Source organism: Poecilia reticulata, unplaced genomic scaffold (assembly GCF_904066995.2).
Source record: "Poecilia reticulata unplaced genomic scaffold, P_reticulata-male-v2 Scaffold_176, whole genome shotgun sequence".
Classification (NCBI taxonomy): Eukaryota; Metazoa; Chordata; class Actinopteri; order Cyprinodontiformes; family Poeciliidae; genus Poecilia; species Poecilia reticulata.
Genome location: NW_027675274.1, coordinates 12,501 through 22,478, shown reverse-complemented (window position 1 = coordinate 22,478; position 9,978 = coordinate 12,501). Strand labels below are relative to the sequence as shown.

The window sequence follows — 9,978 nt, the reverse complement described above, 5'->3', positions numbered from 1 at the left end:
CAGCCTGGATGTCTCTGCCTGGATGTCTCTGCCTGGATGTCTCTGCCTGGATGTCTCTGCCTGGATGTCCCAGCCTGGATGTCTCTGCCTGGATGTCTGTGCCTGGATGTCTCTGCCTGGATGTCTGTGCCTGGATGTCTCAGCCTGGATGTCTCTGCCTGGATGTCTCTGCCTGGATGTCCCAGCCTGGATGTCTCTGCCTGGATGTCTCAGCCTGGATGTCCCAGCCTGGATGTCTCTGCCTGGATGTCTCAGCCTGGATGTCCCAGCCTGGATGTCTCTGCCTGGATGTCTGTGCCTGGATGTCTCTGCCTGGATGTCTCTGCCTGGATGTCCCAGCCTGGATGTCTCTGCCTGGATGTCCCAGCCTGGATGTCTCTGCCTGGATGTCTCTGCCTGGATGTCTCAGCCTGGATGTCTCTGCCTGGATGTCTGTGCCTGGATGTCTCTGCCTGGATGTCTCTGCCTGGATGTCTCTGCCTGGATGTCTCTGCCTGGATGTCTCTGCCTGGATGTCCCAGCCTGGATGTCTCTGCCTGGATGTCTCAGCCTGGATGTCTCTGCCTGGATGTCTCAGCCTGGATGTCCCAGCCTGGATGTCTCTGCCTGGATGTCTCAGCCTGGATGTCCCAGCCTGGATGTCTCAGCCTGGATGTCCCTGCCTGGATGTCTCAGCCTGGATGTCCCAGCCTGGATGTCTCTGCCTGGATGTCTGTGCCTGGATGTCTCTGCCTGGATGTCTCTGCCTGGATGTCCCAGCCTGGATGTCTCTGCCTGGATGTCCCAGCCTGGATGTCTCTGCCTGGATGTCTCAGCCTGGATGTCTCTGCCTGGATGTCTGTGCCTGGATGTCTCTGCCTGGATGTCTCTGCCTGGATGTCTCTGCCTGGATGTCTGTGCCTGGATGTCTCTGCCTGGATGTCCCAGCCTGGATGTGTCTGCCTGGATGTCTCAGCCTGGATGTGTCTGCCTGGATGTCTCAGCCTGGATGTCCCAGCCTGGATGTCTCTGCCTGGATGTCTCAGCCTGGATGTCCCAGCCTGGATGTCTCTGCCTGGATGTCCCAGCCTGGATGTCCCAGCCTGGATGTCTCTGCCTGGATGTCTGTGCCTGGATGTCTCTGCCTGGATGTCTCAGCCTGGATGTCCCAGCCTGGATGTCTCTGCCTGGATGTCCCAGCCTGGATGTCTCTGCCTGGATGTCTGTGCCTGGATGTCTCTGCCTGGATGTCTGTGCCTGGATGTCTCTGCCTGGATGTCCCAGCCTGGATGTCTCTGCCTGGATGTCCCAGCCTGGTTCTGCAGGCCTGGATGTCTCTGCCTGGATGTCTGTGCCTGGTTCTGCAGGCCTGGATGTCTCTGCCTGGATGTCCCAGCCTGGTTCTGCAGGCCTGTATGTCTCTGTTGCTCCAGGCCCGGATTTCAAATTCGTACGGAACCTAGGCAAACTATATACTGGAAGAACCGGGCGAGTCCCAGGAGTGCCCCGGTGGTCTCCGATTTCGCCTAGGACGTTCCCCCGATTTTAACGAATTTTTAAGCGATTTTCGCCAAAGCGGTCCCATTCGGTCCCCCGAAAAAGCGGTCAAAACGGACGGGAACCCTGGCATGTCATACCCCGATGGAACCGGGCGAGTCCCAGGAGTGCGCTGGTGGTGTCCGATTTGCTCCAGGACCTTCCTACGATTTTTAACGAATGTTTAAGCGATTTTCGCCAAAGCGGTCCCATTCGGTCCCCCGAAAAAGCGGTCAAAACGGACGGGAACCCTGGCATGTCATACCCCGATGGAACCGGGCGAGTCCCAGGAGTGCGCTGGTGGTGTCCGATTTGCTCCAGGACCTTCCTACGATTTTTAACGAATTTTTAAGCGATTTTCGCCAAAGCGGGTCCATTCGGTCCGCTTTCGCGGAAAAAAATGCACTTTTTCGGTAAAAACGCACCATGGCCCGATAGTCCGGAGTCCGGGGAACAGCCCCGTGCCATCCGTTTCCTTCTACCGCAAAGAACGACCGAGATATTAGCACCGGAAGGTCCGGTGCACACTAAAATGTCCGGTCTTTTTTACTTTCACTTTCGCCCATGAAACTCGCCGAGGGTATTGCGTCACCTTACCCGTCAAAACACTGCCGGAACGATATGAGAAGAGAGTTGGAAAAGAGGGACTTAGAAGAAAAATGGGAAAGTGAGGTCTTAGAAAATTATATTTTCGGAAACCTGGATGTCTGGCGAGCCTATCTAAGCAGGTTTCAGCCCTCTTTTCCCCCATTTTAGTGCATTTTGAGCGGTTTTAAAAAAAAAAGTCTGCCTTTTCTCTGGAGAACCGGGGCTTTGGCCGACATGTCTCAGATTTGGCCGGTGAGTCTGCTGGGTCCTTCCGACGGGCCTGGAGGTTCTCTGGCTCGCCCCGGAGCTCTGTGGAAGGCAGGACAGAGCGGCAAGGACACCCTGGGCCCAGGCCGAAGGCGGTGTGCTCTGAGCGGACTCCGGTCCGCCCGGGGTCCCGCTGGAGGTCCTGGAGCTCCAGTGGATGTCTCCCACGCACACTTACACACACACAACCGACCGAACAGCACACGTGGCCTGCCATGAAGGGCTCCCGCCGGCCCTGGTGCTCTCAAGCACTGGCGCTTCGGCGAAGGGTTCCTCCAACCTTGCAGGTTCGCCTCTAGACCCGGGTACTGACAGTCTGTGGTACGGTACAAATGTGGCCTGCCATGAAGGGCTCTCGCCGGCCCTGGTGCTCTGAAGCATTGGCGCTTCGGCGAAGGGTTCCTTCAGCCTTGCAGGCCCGTCTCCTGACCCGTGCAGACGCGGGTCTGGAGGCATGTATGCCCGACCCCACCCGCTCCAGCCCGCGGTCGTACCATCGGTAGCGAGACCGAGACGTCCCGTCTGTCCCAGCCGTCTTTCACTGGTCCATCGCCGGTCGGTTCCAGTTGGGTATCGTTTGGGGGTGGAACCGGCCTCCGCAAGCGGCGGTGGCTCCAGGAGATCATAGAGTTTCTCAAACCCTGACGACGCACGACCTTTCGAGATGCATGCCCCGCGCCTCGGAGCCGGAAGTCGGCGGGCTCTCCTCCGGATAAAGCGCGCACCCACGCGGTGCGTCGCCGGAGCAACCTTCCGTCACCGGCCTGCCTAGTAGCATATGCTTGTCTAAAAGATTGAGCCACTGAGAGACCAGAGCTGCTGCGGCGTTGGGTTGCGGGGCCTTGAGTGAGGCCCCGCTCTCGGCGCGTGGCTCTTGTTGGCTCTCGGTGGCTACATAACTAATTGCTGGGTCGAGGTTCTTGGGGGGGGGAGCGCCGCGGGGAAACGGGGCCGGCCAGTCCTCAGGGTCTGGCCGGGGCCGGCCACGCCGCTTCGGCGGTTGTGGTTCGACCTGAGCCCCCCGTCTCCCTCACACCGCTTTTCCCCCCTCCCCCGTACTTGATAGCAGATCCTCGGCGCGGGGGTCTCGGCGGCCGGATGTCGCGTCCGGGGCGGGAGCGGCGGAGCCTCGGCTCCGTCCGTCTTCCGGCCCGCCGCGGCGCACGACCGTTCTCCGCGCCGGGCTCCGGCCCGCGGCTGTGCTCTTCCCGCCCCATTTAACTGTTTGGGGGGTGGGATTTGTATCTGTCGCGGACCGGCTCCACCGACTTAGTCCGGGGCCGACCACCCGCCGAAGGCGCCCTCCGGGGCCGCCCGGCAGCCTCTGCTCCAAAGCGCTCGTAACCGTCGCTCCGACCCCGAAGGGCTTCGCGGGGCCGGACGGCGGAGCGAGCGTTGGAGGCTGCGTCGGGGCGGCGCCGAGCGCACGGCGAACCTACGGTGACGGCCCCAAACTCGGAACCGAAAACCCCCAGTGCGGGGACGCGGCTAAGCCCTGGCCGCTCTCCGCGCGCCGGCTGGTACCCAACTCTCCCCTCTCCCCCGGAGAGGGCACGGGGGTTCAATGACTCGCCTCGGCGGCGGACCTTCGCCCTGTCGGGCGGGGGCCCTCGGCGAGTCGAGCGCCAGTCGGTCGCTTTTGTCAAACCCACATTCTCTGAGCTTTCCCTGAACAGACACACAAAAGCTCTTAGCGATGGATCACTCTGCCAGTGGTGAAGAGAAGTTCAGACCGTCGTGAGAGAGGGGTACCCACTGACATTCAAGAGATTCCCCCCTCGATCCTATCCTTTTTGTCGGCCGACCTCCGGGGCCCCCACGAAAGGACCGTTGCCATACCAGGGGCACGAACTTCCTCCGGTTCCCAGGCGAGGGTGCAGGCCTCAGCTCGCCCCCCACAACCCTTCGGTTCCCGGTTCTCTCTCCCTTCCCGGTTCTCTGACCCTTCAGAGGCGATTGGGGGCCAGCGTCGGTCATCCGTGACCGGTGTGGGCCTGCCACACTCCGGTGTGGCAGACCTCGGCCCCCTTCCCTCCCTTGGTCTGGTTTGATCCTGCCCCACTAGGGGCACGAGCTTCTAGGCCCTGTGTGCTGGGGGGTTGGGGTCCGAGGAGGGGACCACAGTATGTGTGCGCAGGTTCGGCCGGTGCCTTGCTGGTTACGGTTCTCTGACCCTCCAGGATGAGGAGGGGCTGGCCGGCCTCTCGAGGCCGGCCAGGGCCCGTCACGCTCGGGCGTGTGGCGGGCCTGTCCCCTCTCCTGCCAGTCTCTGGGTCATCAGACCTCTCCAGGGGCACGAACTTCCAGGGCCTGCGTACTTCTGGGGCCGATGAGGTGTGTTTCAGTGTGGCTTCACTTACTCGTCTGGAGGGCCTGGTTGTATGGTTCTCTCTGCCCGTAGGTTTTCCCCAAAACACCCCAATAATAAAGCAGATTTAGCGGTAAACATTTAAATTCTTTATTGAATAGTTCCAGTGGGTGGCTCCGTCTCTGTAGGACTGCTTGATGGAGCCAGATCCCCCGAGGAGTCACCATCCGTAGCCAGTACACTGGCAGGACTAGCGGCCCTGGATCTTCCAGAGCTCGGAGAGGATTGGGGTGCTGTGGCTCGGTCGAACGCGTTCCGGATGTCAGCCAATTGCTCCGCGGTGAGATGGTTGGCATAGTACCGGTCCGCGGTCCTCGTGTCATGACACATGACCCTAGACAGTTGTCCCCTGACCTCGCTGCCGTGCGCATCCCGTGCCTGCGTAGAACCAGAAAATACATTTAAAAACAGAAAAGCGGGTGAGTTCAGAGCCGTTAATGGATCACTCACGTGGGTCGCTACCGCTGTCCTTAGATCGGTTACCGTGGGACGGCCCGGAAGTCCCATTGAGCTCCATGCACACGCCGCGTATTTGCTTAGCCGTCTTATACGCGTCTGTTGTGCGCTGAAAAACAGTAGCTTGCAGCGTGGTTCCAGCAGCCGGCGGACACCCATCCAACGTACGAACCACCCGAACTCGGCATGGCTCAAGAACAGCTGGGCGGCGCCGAACGCACGGTTCGTCTTGTGCCTCCTCACCTGAGGAGAGATCAGATTAGATTAGATTAGCTTCCCATGCCCGTTCCCCAGGTCTGGTTCTACCAGGTCTGGTTCTACCAGAAACTTACATTAATCACAAAGCCCGGAGCGCCTTCCTGGGCTTCATCAATCGCTTCCTGGAGCTCGTCGGCAGTCATGTTTGTCAAGACCCCTGCTCTGTGACCATAGACCGCAGAGAGATAGCAAGCTAGGTAACCATAGAACTGGTTCCGCAACTGGATGGTTGGCTGGTTCTCCAGCTTTCTTAGCAGGGAAGGGATTGTCGTCCTGGCCAGGGTCTTGCAGGTTCTCAGCTGGGTTCTGGTGACGGTCCGCCGTTCCTTGGAGCGCTTAACTTCGATCTGGTGGAGGGTCACCTCGGTGGCTATTTGGAGGAGGTCAGCCTTGACCGCTCTGCTGACGGCGGTGATCTGTCTCCGGGTCAGCCTGCATTCCCGCGGGGGTGTAGCGGCAAAGTAATCCATGAACTGGGACAGGTTCACCAGGTAAACTTTAACAGTCGTTATGGCTCTTTTCTTCAGCTTCAGTGCCTGCGGGAAGGCGTGGACCCGTTCCACGTCGTCCAGGAACTTCCAGGTGGGGTTGACCTGCCTGCCGTGTGCAATAAATGAGAGAAAGCTACGGACCCGACCCAGCTTGGAGCGTGCGTTCATCCGTGCTGTGCGCTCGGCAGGGCACCCCGCAGATCTGATGGAATCTTCAAGGTAGCGCTCCACGGGTGGTGGAAACTTCCTTGGAGCAAATGGCAGCAGGGCAAGTCCTCTGACTGGCCTTGTGGAGGTTGATGTTGCAGGGGAATCAGAGTCGGTCTGGCCCTGCGGAGAAGCTGCAGGAGACGGGGCTCCGGTGGCTGCAGGAGACGGGGCTCCGGTGGCTGCAGGTGAACCAGGCGGAGAAGCAGAAGCAGGCATGGTGACAGCATGAGGAGAAGAGTCTGTACTTGAACGGCCGTGGCGCCCGCGTGGGGGCCAGGAGACGACGACACGTCTGCGTCTCTCCCTGCGATCTGGAGCTCTGCTGTTCGGGTCTTGGGCTCCAGGCCGGATGCCAGCGGCGGGTCGGATCCGTGGAGCGAAGCTCTGCGATGGCGCGGAGAGTGGAACGCCACTGAAGCTGGAGAAGAGGTCGCGTAACACCTGTGGCTCGAGGCGGTTGTGAACCGGAAGGTGTCTGTCCACCCTGGACCAGGTATCCCAAGCCCTGACTGGGCAGCCATCCCACGGATGTTCACCCGTCTGTGGGCGAAGGCAAGTATCTTCCGTCACAGGGTTAAAATGCAATGAACGCTCTAAATGCTTGGGCAGCTGAGAAACTTGCCTTGGCAGACGGGCAGCGTGGTTGGGGCATCTGGACACACGTCTGCAGTAAACGTCCGGCAGAAGCGTTGTTGTCCGGAGAAGTTTGCAGCAGCGAGGGTGGAACGGGCAGCTGGGTCTATTGAGCCTGATTGCGAGGCGGCAGCGGCAGGCAGGCAGGCAGGGCGCTGATTGCGCGATTGCCCCCAGCTGCTCTGGCTGCTCTGAAAGCTCTATGCCTTACCAGGGGCACAAAAGAATGATTGGGATTTAAACACCTTATGCGGAAAAACACTACTGAATGAGAATAAAGAAAGTCTGAAAAGTGGGTGATAGACAAAAAATGACAAAGTGTTCCAACAACACTTAGAAATATTTTCAGACACAGAAAAATGACAAAGTGTTCCAGCTTGAATACCAGGCCCAGTAATGGACCAGGGCGGTGGTGAATGGAGCCAGGGCCGCGAGTACTGGAGCCAGGCCGCGAGGTAATGGAGCAGGGCCGCGAGTTAATGGGCCAGGCCGCTGTACGAGTGGTGAATGGAGCCAGGGCCGCGAGTGGATGGAGCCAGGCCGCGAGTGGTTAGGGCCAGGGCCGCGGTGGTGAATGGAGCCAGGCCGCGAGTGGTGAATGGAGCCAGGGCCGCGACTACTGGCGCCCCGCCTCCAGTAACGAGTTAGGGCAGCGACTGCCGGCGCCCCGCCAATGTTTACAAGTGGTGAATGGAGCCAGGGCCGCGGTGAACGGTGCCAGGGCCCGTTAAGAGTGGACAGTGTCCACAGACCATAAGGAGGGTTATGGTAACTGGAAATAAAACCGCGTGGCATTACCACTTAACGTGGTCCCACAGAGCTGAAACTTCGTGGGGGTGTTCAGTCCGACCCCATGGACCGTATGCCACCGCTTGTTCAATCCAGGCACGCCCCTGTGGGCTCGATCCGGACCCCCATTTCTAAAAACGGCACCGGCCCCCAGCAAGAACCGTAGTAGCTGGAGCTATAAAAATCGGTACGTTTAAAGAGCTAGACGAGATCGCAAAGGCTGCCAAGCCGCATCGCGATCGGATCAAAATTGCCCTGTTGGTGGCCGTTAGAATATGCGGATATCTATGGTGCCGGGAGGCCATTTCCCATTCAAATCAATGGAGCGGTTTTTCTGGAAACACGAAATTCAAACACCAGGGAGACCCACTTAACGTGGTCCAACGGAGCTGAAACTTCGTGGGGGTGTTCAGTCCGACCACATGGAACTAATGTCACCGGTTTTTCAATTCAGGCACGCCCCCTTGTGTCGATCCGGACCTGGGGTCCGAAAACCGCACATGGCTCTGAAGGGCCAAGCTTTGATGCTAGAGCTCCAAAATTCGGTTGTGTGTAGGCCGAGACGAGATCGCAAAGGCTGCCAAGCCGCATCTCGATCGGGTCAAAATTGCCCTGTTGGTGGCCGTTAGAAGATGTGCAAAATTGGGTACGCAGCGAACACTCTCCAGTTAAACCTATGGAGAAACCCAACATTTTTTACCAGAATCTAAGTCCTGCTGCCTTACCAGGGGCACGAACTTCCAGGGCCTGCGTACTGCTGGGTTAGTCCGAGGAGGGGTGCTTAAGTGTGGGTACACGTGCTCGGCCGGTGGGCCTGGCAGGCCCGGTTCTCAGTTGATGGCGAGAAAAAGTCTAAGTCCCATCCAGGGACCGGAAGGGGGCGCTCGGCCGGAAGAGGCTGGGGAGGGTAGCCTCTCCCCGGTCAACCCAAGGCCACATCGTAAAACTGAGTTGCCTTACCAGGGGCACGAGCTTCCAGGGCCTGCGTACTGCTTGGTTTAGTCCGAGGAGGGGTGCTTAAGTGTGGGTTCACATACTCGTGTGGAGAGCCTGGTTCTATCGGGGGTGGGGGGGGTTCCAAGACTGTGTCTGACCCGGAGCCAAGTCTGGGTGTGGGCCTGGAGGTCAAGGCCTGGATGTCCAGGCCTGGATGTCTCTGCCTGGATGTCTGTGCCTGGATGTCCAGGCCTGGATGTCTGTGCCTGGATGTCCAGGCCTGGATGTCTCTGCCTGGATGTCTGTGCCTGGATGTCCAGGCCTGGATGTCTCTGCCTGGATGTCCAGGCCTGGATGTCCAGGCCTGGATGTCTGTGCCTGGATGTCCAGGCCTGGATGTCTCTGCCTGGATGTCCAGGCCTGGATGTCCAGGCCTGGATGTCTCTGCCTGGATGTCTGTGCCTGGATGTCCAGGCCTGGATGTCTCTGCCTGGATGTCCAGGCCTGGATGTCTCTGCCTGGATGTCTGTGCCTGGATGTCCAGGCCTGGATGTCTGTGCCTGGATGTCCAGGCCTGGATGTCTCTGCCTGGATGTCTGTGCCTGGATGTCCAGGCCTGGATGTCTGTGCCTGGATGTCCAGGCCTGGATGTCTCTGCCTGGATGTCTGTGCCTGGTTCTGCAGGCCTGGATGTCCCAGCCTGGTTCTGCAGGCCTGGATGTCTGTGCCTGGATGTCCCAGCCTGGTTCTGCAGGCCTGTATGTCTCTGTTGCTCCAGGCCCGGATTTCAAATTCGTACGGAACCTAGGCAAACTATATACTGGAAGAACCGGGCGAGTCCCAGGAGTGCCCCGGTGGTCTCCGATTTCGCCTAGGACGTTCCCCCGATTTTTAACGAATTTTTAAGCGATTTGCGCCAAAGCGGGCCCGGGGGGGGCGCGAGGAGGCGGTCCGGAAGGCCCGGAACCCGCTCATGCCGTACACCGTTGGATCCGGGCCGCTCCGGGGATTACTAGGGTGGCCTCCGTTTCGCTCCAGGACCTTCCTGCGGTCGTCTATGGGTGTTTAACCGTCTACCGGAAGTCGGGTCAAAAGTACCCTTTCCCGCGGTCCAAACGAACCGGGACTGGCACCATCGTGCTCCTGGGATGCCCCGGTTCGGGTGATGTCACTCCCGGAGGCCTGGACCAAAGTCCCGGTTCCCTAGGCCCGGTTCTCTGTCGAGGGTCTCAGCCCTCGCTCATCCCCCGCTCAGCCCCGCCCGACGTGAGTATCTTCATCGGCTGCTGCAACATCATCATCCTCAGCGCCACTGTCATGTGCCTTACCAGGGTCCCGAAACACGACCCAGACCCCGAACGCTTGTTCGGATCCGGGCATGTAATACCCCGATGGAACCGGGCGAGTCCCAGGAGTGCGCTGGTGGTGTCCGATTTGCTCCAGGACCTTCCTACGATTTTTAACGAA

General features: G+C 59.5%; 1 protein-coding gene across 1 annotated transcript; it reads right to left on the bottom strand.

Annotated features, from left to right (window-relative positions):
- Nucleotides 1-4,813: 4,813 nt before the first annotated feature.
- Nucleotides 4,814-6,805, bottom strand: LOC145550815 (uncharacterized). The gene is made up of 4 exons (XM_081604504.1): nucleotides 6,776-6,805; nucleotides 5,527-6,693; nucleotides 5,189-5,437; nucleotides 4,814-5,116 (listed from the first exon to the last, which is right to left on the bottom strand). The coding sequence occupies exons 1-4, from the start codon at nucleotides 6,803-6,805 to the stop codon at nucleotides 4,829-4,831; spliced, it is 1,734 nt and encodes a 577-aa protein (XP_081460630.1). The 3' UTR covers nucleotides 4,814-4,828.
- Between the last annotated feature and the right edge of the window lie 3,173 nt (nucleotides 6,806-9,978).

What these genes read in the sequence shown, in the direction of transcription:
- LOC145550815 (XM_081604504.1), bottom strand. Translation starts at nt 6,805, where the DNA reads ATGCCCCAACCACGCTGCCCGTCTGCCAAG. An exon ending in CACGCTGCCCGTCTGCCAAG is followed by an intron (nt 6,694 to 6,775) that starts GCAAGTTTCTCA and finishes CTTCGCCCACAG; the next exon opens with ACGGGTGAACATCCGTGGGA. An exon ending in CTCCGGGCTTTGTGATTAAT is followed by an intron (nt 5,438 to 5,526) that starts GTAAGTTTCTGG and finishes ATCTCTCCTCAG; the next exon opens with GTGAGGAGGCACAAGACGAA.